Source organism: Bombus fervidus, chromosome 19 (genome assembly GCF_041682495.2).
Source record: "Bombus fervidus isolate BK054 chromosome 19, iyBomFerv1, whole genome shotgun sequence".
In the NCBI taxonomy this organism is placed as follows: Eukaryota; Metazoa; Arthropoda; class Insecta; order Hymenoptera; family Apidae; genus Bombus; species Bombus fervidus.
This window is the reverse complement of record NC_091535.2, coordinates 3,886,491-3,912,709: the sequence shown is the minus strand read 5'-3', so window position 1 is coordinate 3,912,709 and position 26,219 is coordinate 3,886,491. Positions and strand designations below refer to the sequence as shown.

Here is a 26,219-nt window from a genome sequence, read left to right as displayed (position 1 = left end):
CCCTTAAATCTTCTTAGACCTGTAGCCCCTATATGTGCTGAAATTTCATCGAAATCGGATGATGCAAAAACGAGTGGTATGGACCGATATTTTTAAATTTATTGCAGTAATAGGCGGGCAGTAGTGAAAAACTACGATTTGCACCATTTTCCATCGCTTGTACATAGCAACGTTAATCTATTTTGATAAAATTTTTAGCATGCATATATTAGCAGTAATGTATTTTCGAGTCGATATATCTAATGACAAATAGCTCGTCAGTATTTAGTCTTGCGTTAATTTAAGACCGGGTTTTTTAACTTATGATCAGATTTCAGTAAAGCCGAATTTACACTGTTTCATTTTGGAGGAATAGTATACATTCGGCTTAAGAACCTCGCCAAGGCGCTTGAGTGAACGTTTAAAAAGTCGGCGACTCGTAGTTACTGAGCTATGCGCTTTCTTTGCGTGAGATAACTCATTAATGGCAAGCGACATAATGTTGCATTGGCAATGAACAAAGACTTTGTTCAAGGAATCTGGCCACGAAGTAGGGAAAGCAGTGGTGACTTTTGGCAAATAGACTGTGAGGGATTGCCCGGCACTCAGAGCTTTTCCGGCAAGCTAAATCAATCCAATTGACTCAGCCACTTAAAAAATGGATTCTATACAAATATATGGAACTGTTTACACTGAAACCAAGTTCAAATGCCTCGAAGGCCCATCTAGCTCGAACTATTTTGGGATTGCCTTTTGAACAATTTTTCGGAGATCTCACAAAGGGGTCTTTTTCTCTTCCCACTCCTAATCCACGCCATTATCGATTGATCGTCATACTACTGTTTTTGCTTGTCAGTTGCTTGTAAGCTCCTTGCGATTAGCAATCCAAGCTTATTCGAATGATGAATAACAGATGAAGGATAAACAAGAAATACACAATTAATATTAAGCACTTAGTATCGTAATGATGAAGAAGTACACATATTTGGTTGTTAATATCTAACAGAAGCCCGAAATTTAGTGATTTCATTTGTTTGTCAATATTTCCATAACATTTTTTTACTTTTGATACTATTTTTTAATCATTCGAAAAAATGTTTTATAGTCATTTGATCAAACACCCCAATTTAAAAAAAGATTTAATAAATATGCTAATAATAAATAACAGCTAGCGAATTTAAATCTTAAATAATGAATAATTTATTAATCTCAACCTAACCTATGACTTATCTGCTGAAAAACTGCAGACAGTTGTTGTTTCTGCTACAATGAGCGGCGGACTTGATGACTCTGGCGTGCCGTGCGCGTTATAAATTTGCAATAAGCCCTCGAGAAGTTCTTCGTTCCCTTGTGAAGGGCCTTTTTTCAACAAGAAGACAGTCTTCGCCTAACCTCACGAAATAAAGAGCACCGCTTCCGATCAACTGTAAATTGTAAGATCGGCGGCGTGCTTTCGCGGAAAAACTATTTTATTTGCATTTTATATGTTTTTCTAACAATAAATAAAATCATTAAAGAAATTTAAACGCGAAAGCGTTTCTGTTAACATCCAAACATATGTATAGTATTACGATAGAAAATTTGCTCGTCATTATGATATTAATTATTATTTATATTGCTCCGTGGTAACTGTGGACAGTCCTTTGTTTCGTAATAAATTTTTTTTATATCATTATTTTTCGAGGTATGAAGATCGAATTTATTTTCCGAATGAGACTATATTTTCCTTCAGATCAAATGGCGCTTCTAAAGACGAATTCAGTAACCTTACATGTGTACGATTCCAATTAGTTTTTAAGATATTGAACTTACAAATTTATTGATTTTTGGGGAAGAAATTTCACTGCAATGGAAAGGTACAAATAATGGTCCTCTTAACGTGTAAAATACCGTGTGCTAGGCATTCCCTCTTGAAAAAGGTACAAAGTCTGACCCAGGAGCGGCAATTTAGCATAACATAGATTGGATTGATTTTCGGTGGATCTCTCGCTTTATCCTACAAAGTGCAAGGTTATGTATAACTAACATATATGTACAAAAAGTATTTTTTAAATTTTCACTGCAGTCTTGTAGATAAAAAAAAGTAGTAGAAAATCTTACTATTTTCTTCACGATTCCGACCAATTGTAACTTTTTCGAAACTTTGTTTATACATCAACCCCCTAAAAAATAAGTAAAGTAGCCTTCCTAACTTTTCAAAACAATTTATATTTGGTCAAATGTTAAAAAAGTTATTCTGTTTTAAAAAGTATTCGAGTACTTCCGTGAGCCAGAGTACATTGTACATAAATAATCGATGTTAAATAGGAGTGTGCGGATACCCGAAATTACGAGTTCTGGGGCTTCGTATGGGGTCGGATAGAGCAGGATTCTGAAAATTTGCTTGACACATAAAATGCAATGATGACTCAATTCGGGAGCTCATATCGCATTTGGGGCAGTATTTTCCAGGTAAAAATTATTAAGTTTAAAAGAGTTTTCATTTGTTATCGTGTAATCAAAAGTAACAATCCATTTAAATCGAAGACGAGTCTGAAAAATCATATCTCGAATGCAGTACCGGCTTCTGAATCGTAAATCGGCTTCTGAAATTACGCGTACGCAAACATATTTATGTGTCAGGCAAACTTTCGGGATCCCGCGCGAACCCGACCATCATTTTCGATTACCCGCATACCCCTAGTATTTTAACCATGCTAATCATCAATGAGTGAAAATAGTAACTGGTCAAATCGATATACATATGAGAATCGTTTGTTGTGAGTTCCCGTTTTTATTTAACCTCCTCCTACAGATTAACGACTATGATCAATTATTTTCCTTCCAATTTTTCTACGATTAATCGTTTCCGTACGTATATTATATAGTAATGAGTAAAAACATTGGTAGACGAGGTTTTCTTATAAACTTCTGTGTAAATTTGTAAAACATATATGACTCTTTATTTAACTTTTTATGTAAGATACAACCTTCGACTGTTAAGTTTCAATACGTCATAATAATTCATTGTTAGTGAATAGTTATAGAATGAACATAAATAATGAAAAGTATGTAATATATGCTATTTTTAATGAAACCTAAAATCTGAGATATAAGATTTGATTCTAGATTTTATAAAGTTTAACAAAAAATCAATTTAGAAGCAATATAAGAACTGACATACAAGAATATGGGATATAGGAATCGTAACCCAGATAAATATTTCAGTTTCTTATAGAACTTATTCACAATAAAGGTTTTATATAACTGATTTAAAAGTCAAAACTAATGTTAGAAGCATTTTTAGTTCTTAATAGCTATATCTTATAAAACATTATATTATGTGAAAGAATCGTGTTCTTTTAAAAATCAACGCGGTATTTTATAAGGAAAATTAATTTATGCCATTATAAAAGGTTTACTGATTTACTTTTAGCATTATTTTTATCCTTGCAGCGTTCTATCTGACATTGTAGTCTAAATTGCATATATATTTTTTTAACGTTCCAAAATATCTCGTTTGAGCAAAATATGAAATAAATTTTGTTAATATGAATTCTATATTATAGGAAATTGTTTAATAACAGCAACGTCGTTATCGCATTTAGAGATACTATTTATTTGAAAAGAGTTCGCGACGCTGCTTTGTTATGTATGTACAATTTATAGCGTGGTACAGAAAAATCATTACTGCTACAATGTAAAATACAGTGGCTTGCGGAAGTCTACAGACACTTGCTATTAAAACTTTGACAATAAAAATATATATGTTAGATTTAAGTTCTGAAAGTAATGTTATAACTACTAAATATAATAAAACAGAAGTATAAAAATCATATATGTATACAAAATTTGAAACGAATAGGACAGTATTTGTAAAAGTTATGACACATTAATCGCAAGGGTGTGTCGAAACAGGTTCATGAAATATTCAAACCGTATTAATTATATTCAACTTATTTTATATTAATTATTAACCTTTTTTGACTTCAATTACGGTTTTAAGACGTTGTGTTTTGCTGTGTACTTGCTTGTTTACTAGCTTTTCAATTATTTAAATTTGATAGAATTCCATATGCTAATTATTTAGAAGTCTAGTCTCCTCGATGATTTCGATGCCTCCGAAATATGTTGTCAAAATGATCATTCACCAACTTACGCAAATAACCGCCTTAGTTTCTAAGATATATTCGCAAAGAACTTCAATTAAATTTAGCTTACAATTATATGAGGTTGTCCGAAAAGTTTCTTTCGTTTTATAAGGTGATAATAGATGAACAATAATTTCTGTTTTATATTATTTTATTGAATTAAGTATGATCCATTACGTTCTATTTCTATTGTTACGTTCGTTCATAATTCAATAAACTAATATAAAACAAAAAAACATTGTGCGTCTATTACAAAACGAAAGAAACTTTTCGGACAATCTAATATTTCACGATGAAGTAGGTGATCGCATTTTTATACAACCCAATCTAGAGTTAACCCATTAATGAGAGAGGTAATCATTTTTACTATAGTATGAATGCAAAAAAAGAGAATGAGTTATGGATTGGGATAGAGTACTATCCGATCGCCATTGGGCGGTCGACAATAATACCGTGAAATAATTTTCGATGAATTGGTTGATATATGGAATGTTCCACTTTATTCTGATCCTTAGTTGCTCAAAATTATAATACATATACCTATTGTCACTGAAAAATTGTTTACAAAAATGTATAAAATAAATTGTTAAATAGTACACGTCATGTAGTATTAAACATAAATTGATTTATAGTTTGAAAATCAAAGCCACCAAAGTACATTTTTAGTACTTATTTCTGATAATGAATTGAGTTTTCTTCAGACATAACGACACCCATCTCATGCAAATATGTTTAGTTTACTTTAGTCAGAAAAAAAAAGTTGTTTCTAAAGAATATTATCTTTATTTACATATTCTTTTGTAAATTTTAAACGCTTACCTTGATTCGTTTTGTTAATAAATGGTTCCTTCCGTGGAACTCTACTACAGACATCATTGTTTTGTAAAATTCTGCAATATAAATAATTCAAGATCAATGCCCATTTTAAAATTGTTGGCCACTATTTGAACGAGTTTTCTAACCGAAATGCATATTTCGTCCCTTTTTAATTTCGTGTATAATGATTTTCTGTCCTTTATAAAAGGTGCAACATATTCTATATGTCAATTGATTCAACGAAAATTATTTCACACTAGCGTTGCCGACCACATAATAACGGCCGGAGAATACGCTAATCCAATTTATAACTCATTAATTTTTTTATTTATACAATATTAAAAATGATTGCCTCTCTCGTCAGTAATTTCAGTTTAGGTTGGACTACATGCGAATGCAGCTACTTACTCCAGAATAAAGTAATCGTAACTTAAATTCCGTTGAAGCTTTTTGTGAATATGTCGGAAATTAAGGTCCAACGGTGCGGCAATAACACGTATTGGAAAAAGTTGTTTAGAATCACGACCTTGACAACACATTCGAAGGTCATTAAGATCGGCGAGACGCATCCGATTCCAAACAATTACCATTAAAACATAGCGTGACACTTGCTTGCCCTTCCACTAACAGGATAACGATTGAAATATTCTTGTAATCCAGGTATTTGTTATCACAATTCTTAAACATTCTATGTCCATGAATATGCAAAATGTGAAAGAAAAGGTTCGATGCTTAAAGGACTTATAATATTCACAGAGACAGTAAAAGAATGTCCAATCAACGTTCTGATGTAAACTCGATAGCGTTCGATATCATAAGTAAATCTCTTCATAACACATTGAATGTATAATCGTTGAAAGCGAAATAGCGTTATTGCGGACTCAGTCAAACATGAAGAAATATGCATTTATGCATATATATGTTAATAACGGTGTTTCGTCTTCAATAACTATACGTTCGATGTACTATGAAGAGATTCACTCATGATATCGAATGCTAAATAATAAATGTTAATTTTACAAATACATGATAAAAATTGATTTTACATCGACAAGATTGCTTTTAGGTTCTTTGTTGATCGGATATTTTTCAGTCATCTCAGTGAGCACTATAAGCCCTTTAAGGACCGAATTCTTTTCTTTAAACATTTTGTACAATCATTTTAATCTTATTTCGAAATGGTTAATAAACTTTTTTACGTTAGTCACGACACATGCTCTATTAATTAACTCGCTACAACATAAAATTTTATTATTTTCGAAAAAGATTTCTTTGAATGTATACTGAGAATATAAAATTTCAATTTGACATATATTTTTATTACTTGAAGTGATTAAACAATTTTTACCATTTGACGTACAAATCCATCTTAATAATTTTCAAATAGTGTACAGTATGATTTATTCAGTATATCGTCATTTCTATTAATTTTATGTAATACAATACGAGGTGTCCACCTAATTTTATCACTAGAATATCTCGTTTGTTTTTGTTAATATAAAAAGATGTTTCAGGAATATGTTGAATGTTGTTGAGGGGGGACATTATTTGACATGATTAATTTTCTCGTTTGTGAACAGAGGCGTAGAGGTCAGACGAAGGCCACCAGTGTTTCTCTAGATAGAATTATATACTTTTTATTTAATATATTAATCGATCCAGCTGGAAATTTTGTAATTTTTTAAATTTGTTAAATTTAACGTATGTATATGAAAGCTAAAGGCAACGTAAACGTAAGAATACCGCTTTTCGTCTTCCCTTGTCTTTTACACGTTAAATTACACAAATTTGGACACCCTATATATATATATATATATATATATATATATATATATATGTATATATATACAAAACGGTAAAATCAATAAGAAATCGGTACAAATATATGACGCAATAAAAAATATTTTTCTTATGTTTTCCGCTAACTATAGTGTATCTCTCGATTACTAAAATATTTCTGTTATAACTGAACAACAAAGCAGATTTTGCCAAAGTAAGTTTGCAGTTATAAAATTGTCCATCTAAAGATTTTTATAATACCATGTCTTGGCAAAAATAGTATCGCAACTGAGGAAATAAACATTATAGGTAGAACAACTTAACAAATTTACATTCTTAAAAATAAATAAACATATATAATAAACAATTTAGATTGATTTATTTTCTACATATATATCTATAGTAAAAAATACTATCAGTTTTGTACATTTTCGTAATTTATTTTCTGTACGACTATATAGTTGGCGAATTTATCGATGTGTTATCTCCTAACCGATTTTGATGATTTTTGGATATGTAGTAGAATCAACAGTTTGAACAACTTTTTCCTATGCATATAACTGGTGATTTCGCTTAGTTTGCGAGATGTTCGCGAAAAACTGTCGTACCACCTACAACGAATTCTGTTCGAAATTGTGCATCCGTGCCAGAGTATGCGTTAGTATTGGTTGCCGGTCCCCTCACGGCGCGAACCCGCTGGTTATGCGTATATATAGGAAAAATACACCGATAGGTTCGCGAAATAACTAATTTAACTTTATTCGTCTCTTGATAACATTTACTCTTTAGTGTGAAACAGACAGAAGTATGTCATTTTATATGATAAAAGGATTGTAGTGAATATATCAAAAATAAAATAAATTTTTCTTATAGATATGGTATCATATACCTGTAGCCAACGTATTGTATCTAGTTGTATTAGCACACTGTGCATAAAAATTATGTGTAAAGATCACCAGAGCCTTGAACTTTAAGGGCATTTTTTCATTAGGCTTTTCTAATAAGAAGTAAATAGCGTGATATTCATGAATAAACAGGTAATCATACTTTATCACGTGATATTTCATGTGATAAAAGGTGAGCGAATAAAGGTGAACTACGAAAAGACCTTTCAAACAAAAGTTGAGTGGTGCCGAAGGAGGATGATTTGATGATATTCGTTCTTCTTTAGATACATGGAGAGCATATGAAGCTGAACTATGTTTCTTTTATAAAACCGTATTTTTTTACATGTTGGTCACTATGCAGAAAAGTATTAGGTTGTCAGAAAAGCTCTTTTCGTTTTGTCTTGTTTTGTTACTACATAATTCAATAAAATAATATAAAACAAAAAATGTTATGCATCTATCATTTCCTTATATAACGAAAGGGACAATCTAACATTAAGTTGCTAGTACCAAAATCCAGCTCAAGACATATTCATTATTGCTATTGCTTTGTTTCACAAACTTTTCAATAACAGAACATATAACACGCTATACATAGACATGTATGTAGTTACATTGATTCGTTAGAATAATAATTTTATAGAATAACGCTCTCAAACTAGCGGTTATGGCCACGTCGATCATTCAAAGGTATAGAATCCTATGTATTTGAAATTCATAAAAATTATTCTTCTATTAGTAGATTTATAATTCAAAATTGAATTAATAAATTTAAAAGGAAATGATACTGTTTGATTTAAAAAAAAGTTGTACTAATGAATGTTGTATCGAGTTAATTAATCATATTATAATAATATTTAGACATTACTTAGGCATCTACCCTCACATATAAGCATTTTGCTTAATTATAAATATATAATTATAATTATACACTTGTATAATCATATTGTATAATTATAATTTCGTAATAACAATAAAAAATTTATTATTAAATGTAATTTAACAAAGTGCACTACTTACCCATTAAAACCACTGATTGTAATATATATATATATATATTTACAATTCAGTAACAGAATCTTTAAAGAACCAGTTAAAATTTCATTGGCGCGAAATATATTGTAAATACGAGTGCATATTTTTCCAATTTTCTTGTACGATCGCTGGTGAGGGATGAACGGTAGAATTTTTAACATGTTCGTACATGCGGACAATTTCAACACCTACAGTGTCTACAATTTCAATAAATTGTAAACGTATTTTTTCTAGGGACGAGATATGGTTACGAAAGTGGCAGTGGATATTTAAGCGAACCGGAGCACCGTTTATATTCGGATCGTTCTGTCACGCTCGACAGCCGTCGGCGTCTACGTAACAAGGAAAATGATTTTGCCACGTCGACTATGCCCAGAAAGTAAGAAACAAATTGTAATTCGTGGAATCATATATATATAATATGATTTATAATTATATATATATTATATATTATAATATATTATAATATATTATAATTTATATATATATTATTATATGATTATATATATAATAGATATATATAATATTTATATATATAAATATATAATAATTCTGTTTAAATTTACTTAATATAGTCCATACGTTTGTTTTTCTAAAAAGAATATTTTATTTTATAACAGAATCATCTTAAATAACTTGGTATTATGCGTTGAGGTTTTTATCTCGCAATAGCGAGAGCAAACGCGTGGATGAATGTGTTATAGAAATTCTTTATTCAGAAATGTTAGAAATTAAGATTTTCAGTGGTTTCTATCCTATGTGATAATTTATTGATAGATGGATTTGTTACAGTGGATTAAACAGAAAACGATGATTATTTAACTTGTGTACTTAACGCAGTAGTATGATATAACAACTGTCGATTAACGACTCTTGACTCTTCACTCTCCGGTGGTTAATTGACCATCATCGGCTGCGGTGCCGAAACACATTGATGGCCGTTAGGCCTATCGAAGTTTCCCGACCCTTTCGGCTTGTCGGCATTTGCGCTTTATCGTCGATATTGTCTGTATTTCGGCGATCTTTTCGCGGTACTGTAATAGAGACGAAAGTAGCCGCTAGAAAGAGAATCGTTGTGCCAGGACCGCGAAACGCGTCGCGTACCCGGTTCGTCGTTAATTGAAGTTTTAGTAAGATGACAGGTACTTAGAATTATTACGGGTCCCGGGACGTGACACATTCAAATTTAATAACAGAAAATACTCGGTTATTATATTTGATAATGTTATAAGATTTACTATAAAAAATATAAAAAAACTTTTTCTCCTTTACTATGTTATTTGTGAAACAATAATTATCATTATATATGTCAGATTCTTTGATTAACAAGTACTGGCAATGACAAGCATTAAGATTACTATTTGTTATTCTTGTTCAAGACCTTTAACTTTTGCTTTACTTAGTATTTTATGTAATGTAAATCATATAGCGGCTTGCCCATTTATAACTCCTTAAAAAACTGCTTTTAAAAAACTTGTTTAAAAATTTAAGGTATTATCGACAAAATGTTGTATACTTTTTATCTTTACAAATATTGTACCTACTGTAGTTATGTGCTTTCTACCTACAAATATTGTAGATAAATATTTAATTTAGAAAATAGCGAATTTATAATATCATATTCGGAAAATAAAAACAATGGGAAGCTTACAATTTGTTTCAATATTAGCAGGTCATTTAATACTTATGATCGGCAGTATAAACAGATTTTAGTTATCAGCTGCATATTTTTGATGAATAATTTGATAAATTGATAAAAAGGTAGTTATAATAATTTATATCAATAATTGTATTATTTCATTGAAAATAACTTGACATTTTAAGATGTATATTACGCACGTTTAAATATCAAAATCAATTCTTTCAATGTAAAATCTTGTACTTTCATATCTACAAAGATTTAAGAAATATCAAATGTAAGCTTTGATATATTAGATGCAAAGATAAGGATGATTTGAATTTCTTTTTTGAGGGATTTCAGATTATAGAGCAACGATAGAAAATACTTGAATGCGAATAAAAATGTCCTATAATACGAAGGAATAACTTGAAAATATGCAATATATGCGTCGACCTACCGATCCACAAACATCAATTTTATATTGGAATGAAAGGAAGCTGTAATAAATATCTTTTTGCAAATGTAAAAACGGACAAACTTTGACAAATGTCAAAAGAAGTCGAAAGGATTGATTTTAAGACCTTTGCTGATTAAATACATTTTTTGCCTTTTAGTGAATACTATAAGTCCTTAAAGACTTGGTAAATCTATTTTGTCCTTGAATATGATACTAACGTTCTTATATCTGTGTTGTGTTACATTTTTATGTTCATAATTCAATATTACTTATTGAAAGCTTAAACATTTAAACTTTCTTAAAACTCTCCATTTTAGTTTTTTCAAAAAAATGTAAATAAAAATACTACCTTTTTAGAAAATTTGTTGCATATTTATAATATTAATATTTTTATAAAAAAAAGACCAATTTTTATAATTATAAGACGGTAATAAAGACCAAAATTGCTTTGATTTCTGCTGAGTTTGTTACTTTTGTAAGTTTGATAAATGAATAATTTATATATATATATATATATATATATATTTAAATGTATTAAAGATTAAAATATTTTCAGCTCTGTTATATAAACGACAATTTTTATAAAAATTCTTTGCTTTCATTTTAGAAATGGCACATTAAAATATACTTCAGAGATTTATAAAAATCAACCTGGACGCATCGAGGATTACGAGCCTGGACGGTCATCGATTGCCGAAAAAGAAGCCAAGGAGGTATGCATATTTGCTGTTTTATAAAGTAATCGTTCTTTGCGCAACCCTATTTCATAAACTTTCTTTGAGAACATGCATCATTGAAATTTCTCTATAATAACTCCGATAAAAATCATTCCGCGGAATACATATGAAAACCTTGATTACCTAACAGAGGAAGGATATAGCATTTATGTAATTTCAGAGAATTCATACTTCTAATGAATTTGTTATGAAAATAAAGAGACGGTGGAACAATAGATATTTATTTAAGACTCTTAGTTTGTAAAATTGCAAATAATTGCAGTTGCAAATATCTAGGATGAAACGTGTTATAAGACAAAAATCTGTTTCGTTACTCTCTTCGCACTGTTCGAGTGACAGAGGGAAGGATAGTGCAGACTTTTTTATTGGATACAATACGTGATACACGTGCCACGATACCGCAATGTAGGACTTTAGGATAAAAGACTAAACGGATTGAATCCCTGTTAGCAGAGTAACTATAATAACACCAAAGTATTATTACATACAAAAGGTAAAAAATATATTCTAAATTACATATTACATAATATTGTAAATTAAGAATATGTTAAACAGTAGACAATTGTTGACATGAAAAATTACATTCTTGGTCAGTTAATAAATATTCTCTTGCTTTAGAGATTTTTCAACTGAAATTTATTTACATTTTTAATAATGCAGCACTTTTATATGTGCTGTTTTTCAGAAATATTTTACTGCCTTTTTATCGCTTGAAGTAAAATATGACTTATATAGAAGGGAGATTTTATAAAAACCGATTTATAAATGTTACGAACTAATAAATAAAAATTTATAGCAATAATTAATATGTTAAAATTTTTGTATAAAGTATTAATAGAATTTACTAATCATTGTAATGATTTCTATATTAGATTTATTCTACTACTCAAAAATAGGAGAAATAGTTCTCAATTATGTCTAATTTTATCATCTTTCGTGTCTAGACTCTAGTTATATCTCCCTCTTTGTAAAAAGTAATCATTATTTAATAATTATCTGAAAGGAAACTTATTGAAAGTGAAATAAATTACAACAGAGATTAACTATCTTAGATTAAAAGATTCAACTTTAACATATCAAGAATTTGAAATAGTATACATACTCACTCACAGTATTCTCAATATTTGAGAAATTAATTGTTCTGCTGTAATTTTGCCTGTACTTTTAATGTTGTTGAGACGGTTTTATCCACTCTGTGCTATTTTTATTCCATCATTACAAAAAGTTTAAAATTTTTTAGAGAAATATTATGTCATATCCTTTGTCCGTTGGCCAAGGAACAATCTCTAGTCTTATTCAATTTATTCGACGACCAGTTAGGCTGAAAATTCCGCGTTGCCTGCTTTTTCGCGAATTTCTAATCAAAGTGACGCTTGATTAATGCATATTAATGCGACTATTGTCGTCACTTTGTCGAATGACAATACACACGGTATGTATGTAGAAGCTTCCCGAACACAGTGTGTCTGGAACTTGATCGTTTGAAATGGCTTTGCTTCTAGCCGACTTCTGTCAAACGGACGAGAAGGAAGGTAACGATTAACCGAACGATTGAAATCAGTTTACGATACGAAACAATTGTTTTTCTTACTTGGTTTTTCGAAAGCTTCTTTTGTTGACGCGTGACACGTTCTTTCGCCACATGGACGTCATGTTACGTTTCTTTCGAGTGTAAAAACATTTCGATGTGTTTAGAGTTTCAGAAGTATCGAGCGCACGCAGTCTCGTCCATGCTTATCGATATTTTATCATACTCGTTTTTCAGTTTTCATTTCTTTATTTAGTTAGCTTCAGTAGCGCTGCTTTTAATGATCAGAAACAGTGACTTGCTTTTCATCTAAAAATTAAAATATTTTTCTCAAACAGAAGAGAATATGCAGATAAAAATAGAAAAATTTGAAAATATCCATTAATTTTTAATGATATCGAATTTAGAGCAATTATCTTTAATTATAAAGGAAATATCATTTGAATTACGAAGAAATAAATATTTAACATTTATTTTAATGTTTCCTTCGCCATATTTTTAGTATTTTTCAAGAAATTTAAATTAGTAATTTACTTCATTAGAAATATAAATAAAAATCAATTAAATATGTTAGAAATGTATTCGTATGTAATATGTAGCGAATGAAAAGCAGTCACAAAAAGATACGTTCTTCAGTTATTTTTATCTAATTTTAATATCATTTTTAACCTTACATGGTTAGTGCGGAAATTAACGCTATATTTAATTCTATGTTTCTAGTGGTGGGACGAGGTCATGGATATATTTGACGGGGTACGACACATTTATATTTAATCGTAGTTAAATAAGGATTAGCTCCACTTTTTCCTCATTCCACTTGTTCTTCGATATCGAGTCCTGTACAATCTCTCTTTCCTATCAGTCTGGATAGTTTGTACGGTCGAAATGGATTGCATTCAGACCTTAAATTTTTCAAGTCACGTATTTTGCCGTTAAATAACGTTAAGTGTCATTCAGTTACAACGAAGTCATTCAGGAAGAATACAATCGATACATATATTTACATTTAAAATTAAAATTTACCTGTCGTCTTATTCAAATCTGATCTTTCATCTACTGAATATTTTACTAATCTAGCTATAGAATATCCATTTCGAAAGCATCTAATTAATTTCACTTTTAAAATACACTAGTGAGACGTCAAAGTATTGTGAACTATAATTTCACGTAAAATTCAATAATCAAAAACTCAAAAACATTTCCTTTTCCCGTTGTATTTTTGTATCATTTTTGGCATCAAATTTTCTCAAACTAACAGCTTCGAGTAATATAACAATTGAATCTTTGTGTGTTAATATAATCGAGCCCCTTGCACCTAATAAAAAACGCACGAGGTGACCCATGCATGTGAACCTACTTAAAATTCACACTCCCATTCCTAGAGACAATTTCTCTAAAAAGAAGTCGAAATCAAGTAAAAATTCCTATTATTCGCTCGAATTGTCTCTGTTTAACCAAAAAACTATTCTATTGGTATTACATATCTCGTGATCGATGTCCATGTGTGTGTGTGCGTGCGTGTGTGTGTGTGTGTGTCTTTGGTGTTTACGTATCGTGTCCGTTCGTATGCACTTTGGACGGTCTCGGATAACGCGTCTTTCCCTGGTCCGTGGACGATGCCGTTGACAACTGCAACTACCTACAACAACCACGACGACGACACCGACGCCGACTGTATAACAACGATAAATAACAACGGGACAGTGGTTGAACGAGAATGGACATCCCCAGGGTATGGAAATGAAGGAGCTCCGAGATGCACAGCTGAGCCACCGTGCTCTGAGCCTCTCCTACCGACCGGAGAGCAGTTACAATGTAAGAGTATCAGCGGTCAGCAGCTCGAAAACCCTCGAGGTCGTCTCGAAATCTCGTTCGAGTCTCGTGCAGAAAAGCTCCCGTGCCAGTGTCCAGAACATGAAATCTCAAACCGGCTCAAAGCTATGGTCGAGCATAAACGTGTTCGATTATAATGTCGATCGGTCGACAGAAAGAACGATCGGGACAAAAAGTGGCAAGGATGATTCAAAAATCGATCGGATTGTACGACCTCTTGAACGGGCTGCTGCCGACTGTGGTTGGCACGCTGGCATGCTGGAAGGAAGATCCAAGAGCTTCGTGTTGCCAGATCGTTGCTTACGTCGATCAAGCTCGCCGATAGGCGACAGATCGACCGCTATCAGATCGACGCTCCTAGAGGCTACCAGCGACGAACAGTATCGTCATCGCCACCATCATCACCATCACCACCACCACCATCATCACCATCACCAACGTGTCTCGCCCACTTCTTCTTCTTCTACGTCTTCTTCTATTTCCAGCACCAATCACACTATGCTATCGTCACCATCATCAACGACACCTTCTCTTCTCACCGCCAACGTTCAGACGTCGGCTATTTCACGGGTTAGAGGCCGCAACATCGTCGACAAGTAGAATGCACGATGACGTTGTCCTCTATTACTCGAATCTCTCTCTTTCTCTTTACCGGTCTTAGGATATGGTGGTTACTGTGGCTGCGTATTCTGATGAACTGTTGTTCTGAAAAATATATCAGAATGATTAAATATATACCTTTCAGAAGTCAAACTGATCAATTCAATTTTTTATGGAGTCGTCAATGTTATATGACGTTTAAAAAAACAGACTTATTTACACAAATTTATTTTTAATATAAAGTATAGAGTATAAATAATCACAAATAAATCAAAATAAATTAAAATTATCCTTGTAATTATCAGTTTCCTCCGTATTTTTATTTATCGAGTTCATCGACATGGATTATAAATTATTAAACGTATACATTATTATAATGCAAATACATATATGCATTTTGTTTTTCAGATGTTTCATTAGTCAGAACGACAGTTCCAGAGAATACAATCTATTGTAACGATAGCCTTATTCTATACATCGTAGGTATAAATTTGTGGTACAAGTAAAGTCAAGGAGATTCTATATGTCATAATAAAACGAAAATCAGGAATCTGATGATTGAACATGTTTTATTTAAACTCTATTTTATCTAGAGCAATGCCTTAAACGACAAAATTTTATTCTACGTTTTCCATTCATTTTCACATGTAAAACAACCACCTAATCCTGTATCTAATAAAACTTACTATAGCTGGGAAACTCTACAGGGTTATCCATTTAACTTGCGTTTGCAAAAACGTATGAGAATGGCAACATTGTAACGTACACTTATTACTTGGATGAAATGTCGCTCGTCCGCTATGAGTTGTTGCTAGAAGTATAATTAAACGACAACACAGCCACTTTAAATTGGACGTCACAATAAGGAGAAGACGATCACTGTGAAAGTGAGCCCCACGTTTTCGCGCGATGATTCCATATTCCTACGTGTTCCTGAAGGTTCGAAACAAGCAAGCGCTTCTGGTACTGTTCCCATGTATTACAAAATTTTTTTTTAATAACTGAAATCTTGAATTATCCTTACCTGAAATGTAATTACAATATTTGATTCTAGTAGTGAATGCACATATTACTCTGTTCTTATTCTCAATGTTCTCGTGAGCGAGGGTTCCGAGTTAATTGGATGACCTTACATATGAATTTGAAATAGGAAACAATTATTTGAAATAATTTATTTCATATCGTCATTTTTAATACTGCTATTCTAAAATGTAGATAATATCGATTTATTTGGAACGATAGCGACACCTGTCTCGTTGGGAATTAAGCAAAAATGTATTTGAATACTTCTAAAAACTTTCACGAATGTATTATATATGGTATAGGTAACGTTTTGAAATTTCATTAGCACTGCAATTGAGACTCGAACAAAATATTTTGTTGAAATATACCTTTCGTAGAGATCATAAAAATATTTAAACACTCGATTATCGTTATACTAATAAGCTTCGATATGCAGTGGAACCATTTTTAACATATATTATATGTTGAAAATGGTTATTTATGTTGTATACTAATCTTTTCACTAAATATAGTTTGTAGTAAATATCTTGTAACTTGTATACACGCATTTTCAGATTGATTTCTAATTTTACCAATATAATCATGATAGTTGTTTCGTTATAGTGCCAGTGAAATTTCAAAATATTTAATGTAACACATATAATATGTACATAAAAGTCTATGGTAAATAATCAAATACTTTCATGAACAATTGTATACCGAACAAGTTTTCAACCTTGATTTCTATAAAAAAAGAAAAAAGAAAAAAAGATGAAGCTTCCAACGCAATTTGATTATTCTAGATTTTCACATAATTTTGAATTGTAGGATTTCTTTACTTCAATTGTATCACGAATTTATGCTTACAGTATGCATATATATTATTCTTACTTCTTTTCCTTGATTTATTATCTTCCGTGTAGCTGTCTGAATCTCTCGTTGCACGTGTGTATCTTCTGCTTATATATACTTTTTAACATCTTCCAATCATCTTTGTCTTATTTAAACCTCTTGTCTTCTAGCGTGCTTGTCGATCGTCAAGAACTTGTTGCTCGACTTAACAATTCGATGTATAGAACGTTCTGTTATCAGAAGATATGTCGAAGAATAAGGGTTGCGAGCGCAGTAAAGTTCGCATATAGTTGTTGAGATAAGAACACTGTCCGTAGAACGAGTTTCAGTTCGCTACTCGAGTTGAAAGGAACACATGAATTTTTATTCAATATCAAACGAAATTCATATAAATTATTTTGAACATGAGATATTAGAAATATTCATGCTTTATTCTATACATATTCTAAAATTTCAAACTATCAATATTTTAATTGAATCAAGAGAAGATAATTTTTCACATAGACAACTTTCACTTTTATATATAGTGTTCATTAAATTCCAGTATTACATCTGATAATTAATATTAGGAATTTTGGTTTTATTTATTATAGACATTTGATTAGAACTTAGAAAAATAGCTTAATGTGTCTTATACATGCAATATTTTATAATATTTTTAACATTTTTTTCTAATTTATTAATTTATAATTTCAATATTTTTATTAGAGATGTATTTTTAATAAAGAAAAGATATTTATTAATAAATATATAATTTTAATTTAACTTACTTAAAAACGATTCATTTTTAATTTAATATTTGGAGTAACAATTTGCAGTTTATATAGAGACAACATAATATTACTTTCATATGTGAATTTGTCGCGACGAAAAAGGAGAAACGTGAAAGAATCAGAAAAAATTTCAGTTCTGAAAGTTATAGAAAAGGAAAAAGATCATTCGGTTGGATTATTAAACCAATGTTATAGCCTGTACAGATTGTTCACGCTAATTAGGATCAGCGTTTTTCTCGTAAACGATAAATTTATCGAACAGATAAAAGAAGGAAAATATGAATGGTTTAAACTAAACTACGTAATAACGATAATTTCTTTTCGTAAGTGCAAATATGCATGTGTATTTTGCAGTTGCACTATTTTTTTCAGTGAGAAGCTCCCTTTTTTTTCATATATGAATCCTTTCATGCATTCTGCGAGAAAAAGTGTTAGGGTAACATGGTCGATAATTGATTAGTTTAAAAGATATTCTAAATTTAATTGTGTAGAAATTATCATATGTGAGATAAAGAAGATAAAAATACAAGAGTACTGCGTTTTGTTTTTCCTTGTTTATCATATGATATTTTACAAAATTAAAGTTAGGATATCTTTTAAACTAATTAATTTTTTACCATGTTAACCTAATACTTTTTCCATAAAATGAAATGATTCCATGTATTAAAAAGAAGTAAGGTCATTTATTTAGATAAATAGTACAACTGTACAAAATGTACATGCATATTTGAACTTGCGAGAAGAATATTATTGTTAATATTTAGTTCATTTTGATCCATTCGTCTTTTCTCTCTTTCGTTTTTTCCTCGTACTTATTGTTTACGAAAAAGATGCTAATCCAAATTGCAGCGAACGCCTCGTATGCATGGCAATATCTGATAGGAACATCTTGATCTGCATCTCTAGTGTTATCTGTAGCGTAAACTTTTTTAGACAATATTTGATTGGCTCCAATCGGGCCTTTTTTGATGTTATTACTTTTTCTGTAGGTGGGCGCGTAAAAGTCATGTAAAGGTCAACTTCGTTTCTTTAGATGAAATTATATATTTTTTAATACATTAATCAGTTCAACTTGAGTTTTTCTATAAAAAATGATTTGTTTAGTAGATGTTTTGATTTTTTTATTTTAACTTTTATTTTGTAAAACTCACCGTACGAAAGGCAAGGATAACAAATACAAAAGTAGTGCCATACGTCTTTCCTTGTCCTTTATACTTTTCCTTTCTTTGTTTTTTATATCTGTTATCCTTTGCTTCTATTAACATTGCATAAAGTTTTCTTTTCAACAATTTAAAGTAATAAAAATTTTCTTGTAATTTGTATAATTTTTTTCTAATATTTTTCATATTCTAGAGCTAAAATATTGTCGCATTCTCAAATTTTGTAGAGAAATTAATTTTAATATCGAAGTATTATTGAATTACAGTCTTAGTTTATTGCCTTATTTTATATAATATCCATCAATATTTAATTAATAAACAATATAAACAGCCTTAGTACCAAGAAAATTAAATTATTGCATTTTATCTTTAAACATTATTGATAGAACCTGTCAATAAAGTCAATTATCTCTATTCTATAATACTATTGCAACATTACATTGAAAGATATGTTAATTATTCTACTTATTTGTATCGATCGAAGTAGTCCCTTCTTTTTTCGTTTAGCTTACATTTTTGCTATTATCGCTATCGATGTATCCTCTAAGAAACTATTTTTCTTTTGTCCGTTCAATACTGAATATGCTGCTGCTATATTACCTCCAATACCTTACTCACGTTACCTCACCCCAATAGCATTTCATTTATTTATTTGCATTCTTTATTACTAATTTACGCTTAACATAGCCGAATGCTGCATGAATCGTGTAACTGCCATTCAATGTTTCGTAGGCACAGTATCGATAATTGCGTGGTCTTGTGTACATATGAAAACAACGTTGATTATACATTTTTATCGTCGATGTAAAGCTATCACGAATTTGAAGTTATCAATCAATGAAAATATGAAAAGCATGTTAAACATTATGTGTGAACTTATTTAATGAATTTAATAAATAAACTTTTTGTTTTTCAGCCTTTTGATCAGCGCAATAGTCGTCCAGTGAAACCATATATGTCACAGTAAGTATATTTTTGATTTATGATCGAAACATCATTTCAGTAGTGGTAATATTTGTTTATTTTTCTCGTCTTCTTATCTTTAATAGGGGATTGTGTTTCAATCTTTCTTAAAAACAATATTGACTTAATATTTCAAATACATAACTTAAATGACTCCTTTCTTATTGTGATCTCTCTCATCCAATCCTTTCTTCTTTCCTGTCCTCTTGCTATTTCCTGTCTTCATATACCTTCCATTCTGATCATTTCCTCGCATTCCCATATTAGATGCTGTATGATGGCCTGTACATTAGATTATTAGATGGCTGTATTAGATGGTGCCAAAGACGATATACTTTAAATCACATTTACACATGTATTTACGTACGTTTTATAGGTGAAAAACAATTTTATCATTCATTTCAATAAGCAAATATGTTGCTTGGCCATATTTTAATCAGAAAAATATGCAAAATAAAAAGTTTTCGTCGTTGCTTTAGTATTGTCTCAATAATATGTTTCTTTTGATTAATTCGATTTTGCGAACCTCTTTCTCCTTCACTAGCGCTATCCTTCTTTATGTTCTATCTATAGTTAGACGTGATACCTTTACTGGATAAGTGTTCAACTTTGATTTCGATTTTCTGGTGCTTATCCAGCTTTATTATATTGTATTATAAATTATTAAATCTTTTTTAGCGCAATTTAATTGAGATTACATTAAAGTATTCAAAAAATTCAAAAACTACGATTTTTTAAACAAAATTTGACTCGAAACATATGAAACATGTGACTTAATCAGTTCATAACACATTTTGATATTAATGATTCATTTGGGGCTAACTAGAAATTATTATTACTCTCGATGTATTTCTCGAAAGAATACCCTTTCACCGATTTCGATGATTTTCAAATATGTTGCCGGCGACATGATTCTGAATATAACTCTTCCCTATATATATAATCATCGGCCTTCGTTTCCATGATATTCCCAAAAAGCTATCGATAATATTACAATAAATTCTTTCTATAATTCGGTTGTTGCATTTCTGTGTTTTATTATAAAAATTATTGAAAATAAAAATTTGGGTTACTAGAAACAATTAATTCATATTTTCGTTACATATATTTCCTTATTAATCAAATAAATAATTATAATTATTTATAATTACATTAAAACTTTGCTGATATTTGAGCAGCGTAGGACTGCGTGTTTCTCGATCGCCACCTTTGTAACGCCTTCTCCTTAGTGCACAGTCGAATAAGCCATCACATAGACGGGTCTCGATATTTATATATATATATTGGAGTCTAGGGAAAACCGTTCAAAAATGAAGTCGTCACTACTTGTAAAAATTAACATGGAAGACAGGAAGATTCTCGTCTTGCGCATACGTGACGTGCGACGAATGTTTTCGACCAAAACAGGAACATTCTACTCATCTCTGTCTGTCTCGCAAGAACGCGGACTTTGTTGATCTGTCCTATTGATTTTCTACGGCTATACACAATTCAATTTTGTTGGTTTTTCCTAACGAGTGTTAAACCTCTTTATATGATCGTGATCGTATACATATAGAACCAGGATACGCGTATCGGTTGTCGGAGTCACATAGCAGGTTTACGAAAGTGTGTTGCGGTGTTGCAGACTTGTAACGTCGGACGTTCTTGTACGTTTGGTACATGGTCAGAAACATTTACTTTTTTAAATTTTCGATTCTTCATAACTTTTTTATGTTTTATAATTTTCGAATGAAAAAGTACATATCTAACATTTTTGCTTCCTGAAGTTATTTACATAATCAGCGAAAAATGTGCATCAGCTGGATTGTGCGTCCGTAACAGCGTATGCGTTAGTATTGGTTGTCGGGATCCTTGCGGCGGACAAGTATAATGATTCATTATAACATGAACATACTATATATGAACGAGGGTTAAGCGAACTTAAAGCTCCGTACACAACCATATATTCGAGGCTGCAAGAAATATCTGTTATATATAACTTAAAACTCAATTAAAAGTGGTTATCATCAATGTGTTGAGTTTGGATTTGCGGCAGTCTTCTTAATTCAGCCGTCGTGAGGTGGATGGCAACGCTTTCGTGACATAATAACAAATTAAGTGTAACAATAGCCGAACAAATAACTAATGTTTTATGAAATAGAATAATTGTTATTATTTTAAGCAAGTGTAGCCAGCCGCCTTGCGTCGGCCAGATTAAAGAAGCTAATCCAAACTCAAGCGCAATACATACATTGGTGATATTCATTTTTAATTGAGCTGTAACAGTCATTTCTTGCGGCCTTGCATATGCAGTTGCGCCTTTATATCCGTCTGACCCTCGTTTATAAACAGAAGATAAGCGGTCGGTGGTCCACACCTGACATTGATGACATTGCGCTGTCACAGACGCACAGTTATAGAATTCACTGATTTTTCCAATGGATGATTTTTCACCAATTACATAGTTTCGTAGGTGTCGCGTGGAAATGAATGTTTCATTGATAAACTATAAATTAATATATACCTATGTACAGGGTCTTCAAAGGTCATTTTCTATGCCTCTTCTATACCTTCCGATCGATGGAGATTTGTTAAAAAAAGTGACTGCAAAATTTACCTTGAGCATGATGTTCAAAGTCTAATGTTCTTTAATCGCAACCTGTAGTATTCATCACGAGGAACAAAGGTTTCAGGAGAATAATTTCGAGACCCGCAGCTACCGTCGTTTATTTGTTCGTAAACACGGTTAATATTTTGAAATATTTTAGAAAATAATTTTATGACAAATATGTTTTTCATCGTCCTTCGTAAAGAATGGGAAAACACACAATTCCACACGATAACCCACTCGACGCAACACATTTCAATGCTAAAATTAGCATTTTTATCACAGCAATCCATCAATGAATGTCGAGAGAATTTATTCTCAGTGTTTTTAATTATTTAATTTACATCCTTCCCCCATTTTTGTTTTAGGGTTTAATATAGTTATTTGTAGATTATAGTTTTTATTTTGGAGATACCTTTTTACTTCATTTTATCTCTTTAGTTTCTTTTATTTGTTACTTTTTAAACTTATTACGCAAAGATATCCTTCGCGAGTCATTATATACGAAATTTTATATACCAAGTCAGAATTTCTTCTTACGCTCATCTTATATTCTGGATTGATATTTTTATCTCTTTATTCATTTATATTCTTACGCATATATATGTCTTTATATGTGTATGTTTTTATATTTTTATGCCTTTGTACGTTTATGTTTATAAGCCCAAGAAATTCTGTCTTTCCTAACACCAATAACGTTATGCAGCCATTCAGTTGCTATTCGATAGCAGTTACTTGTCACGGTCACGGATTCAGGTGTTTCCTCTTTTTTAACCTTTATTTCAGCATTGGTTATGACGCTAGCACGCGTCATAAGAGTTTGTTGCGCGCTATTAAGTAAAACCTGCGAAATTTCCGTGCAGTTACCAATCATATTAAATTGACTACCTATTCGAGATCATTGAAAAGATGAGGATTTATGACACTGCTGAGCGGGTCCTAAGAGGTGTATAGGCTCGAAAACTCTTGAAGGGCCAAGAGTGTCATAAAACACTCAGTAAAAGAAGCAAACTTCATCCTTATCTTGAGCGATCAACAGCCGGGCAGATGCAAGAAATTAGTCGTCAATAGCTATTGTCTCCTTTTTGACGAAAATGAAAGGTCGTGATTTGATCGTCACATACGAGGGATAGAGGCGCGAAGGAGCAGTTATCAAGAGCAGCGTGGTCCCCCGTCCGATGATACCCCCAGGTCGTGGTCCAACTGCCGGACACGACAGAGTCATATACGCACAGTTAGTCGTATAGTACGGGCATCTTCTGTCTTACGAATTTCAGGGGTCGTGGTCTGATCGTCATAAATGTCGATATTGTATCATATCTAGAAGGGGCATTACCTTAATAGTCGCGCATCCAATAAAACCATATGTTCCACACATTTGTAATTAGCTGTCTGACCTACAACTCCTTTCCAGCGTCAAGCCGTTCACAATCGCGAGTTTTCGCCACTTTTGAAAAGTCGAAAATACTTAGAAATCTGCGTGTTTTACCTCCGTCAACATCTCGCGTATGAGAGACTATAAGAGCTTTATCCCGGATGAGTTTAGTCAGTCTGCATTAACAACTTATTCACCAGTTCCTTGAGTCTTAACTCATTTCCAAGTTAGAAACATTTCACACCAAACACATACAATTTATATACAGTTCGCTTTAAAATAAATTTTACAGTTCTTTATACTAGCGATTGATTCCTTTATTTTACTGGCAAGTCATCTTTGTCAAACTTTCGTTTGGTGGAAAATAATTTTTGTCATCCTTTTATACTACTGGCAAATAATCTTTGCCAGCCAATCATTCCTGTGATAAATAATCGTTGCTGTTACATTCTTTCAAGCCTAAGGTGTAAAACAAAAATATTAGTGTTGAGGTGTAGTGTTGATATATCAGAGGATAAAGATAGTGTTTTTATTGTTATTTTTGCCATAGCTCCTAATATTTCTTGCGATAGATAAACAGCCTAATATATAACTGATTTCTGCATTCACGTTTGAAATGCAAATTGCAGATGTCAACGTAAGGGCTAATAAAACATTAACATCTTTTTCCTAAAGGATAGTTCATTTGTCAGCCACGCTGCCTTTGAAATTCATATTCCTTGTAATGAGTATTACATGTTGGAATTAAAAAGATTTTATCTTGAAAATTATGCTCAAGGTCAATTCTGCGTTCGCTTTTTTTAATAGATCTCCACCGATTCAAAGGTGTAGAACAATTTCCCAAAGCAATGACAAGTAATTTCTGAACATTCTGTACATCGGAGGAACATCCTATAACTGCATAGAGATATGAACTGCGGGACTACACATGATAAACAGGACACATGGTAAGAAGTAAGGTTGGAAGAAGTAGCTTGGCCAGTGCGTTGGGTGGCCAAGCTGAAAAGAATTTACTGCAGTGATACCAATCTTATTCTAATGTGATACCAGCAATTTTTTGCTAATATCTCAAAAATTAAGGCCACGCGGGAGTTATATAAATAGGAAAATGTTATTCAAAATGTTTATTTCTACATGTTCAAAAATCGGCGGAATCGAGCATTCGGTAGGCTTGTAGATAATTACTCCGCTTTCACATAATTTGGAGATATTTATAGTATAACTATCATTGTATGAAATATTCACGTCATTATATGAAAACGATAATAAATTAAATAAATCTATTAAGATCTATATAAATCTATTAAGATCTATATAAATCTATATAAAATCTATCGCATTATGTATCGAAAATGGTAAACCTTGGACTTTTCCTATTTTTCTCACAAATGTATCACTTATGAATGAAAATATCCTAAGAATTAACAGCGTGAATATACTGTACGCAATGAAATATCTCTATTTACAAAACACGTTGTAATTTAATTACAATATATCGTAGTTTATTATTTCTATTGTTCTTATAATCTTCTAAAAATTAATCATTACTTTAAAATTATGGAAATTCTTTTCTTCTTTACAGTGCTCTTAAAGAATCAGGATACGAAAGCGATTCTACTCTGGTGTTCCGTCGCAAGGAAGATATCAGCCCGCTGAGTCAAGTTGAACAAAGACTGGCCTATAAAACTGTTCAAAGCGGTGGTGACGTACCTCTTCATGGCTTTCGTAAACCCGCTCCAGAACGACCAAAGGGTAAGTTCTCAAACTCATCGATCTAATTCTATTTGTCTTTTTAAGCCTATTTCTATGTTTTTAAGGCATTTGCAATTATTATTACATTCTCTGTGAATATTTTTCTTATTTTTTTGGTGTTTGATATGGTTTGATATCATTTAAGCAGGCATGTTAGCATATAATTGATCGATTGCCACTTTGAGTTTTTTGTATCTCGTATTTAATTACTAACAATAGTTGTGTTTTTGTTAAGGCTCTGCATGGTCGTTGTCGTGTCATTAACTTTCGTTTTATTCTCAGAGCTTCGAATGAAATTATACTTTCACGCCTTTAAGCATGACGGTTTTAATCTTTGCATATCACCTGAG

At 31.5% G+C, this 26,219-nt stretch overlaps 1 protein-coding gene and 1 long non-coding RNA gene across 2 annotated transcripts in view; one reads left to right on the top strand and one right to left on the bottom strand.

Moving 5' to 3' along the window:
* Window positions 1–26,219, top strand: part of Cap (Cbl-associated protein) — a 491,821-nt gene that overhangs the window by 392,997 nt on the left and 72,605 nt on the right. The window contains exons 16-21 of the mRNA XM_072021537.1: window positions 8,861–9,005; window positions 11,312–11,417; window positions 13,690–13,722; window positions 14,674–14,784; window positions 20,106–20,152; window positions 25,700–25,869. Coding sequence (XP_071877638.1) covers window positions 8,861–9,005; window positions 11,312–11,417; window positions 13,690–13,722; window positions 14,674–14,784; window positions 20,106–20,152; window positions 25,700–25,869 — 612 coding nt within the window. The remainder of the gene's footprint in view (window positions 1–8,860; window positions 9,006–11,311; window positions 11,418–13,689; window positions 13,723–14,673; window positions 14,785–20,105; window positions 20,153–25,699; window positions 25,870–26,219) is intronic.
* LOC139996972 (uncharacterized) lies at window positions 18,883–20,179 on the bottom strand. Its single transcript, XR_011802467.1, has 3 exons — window positions 19,818–20,179; window positions 18,965–19,284; window positions 18,883–18,931 (listed from the first exon to the last, which is right to left on the bottom strand). It is a non-coding gene; the product is annotated as an uncharacterized lncRNA (long non-coding RNA).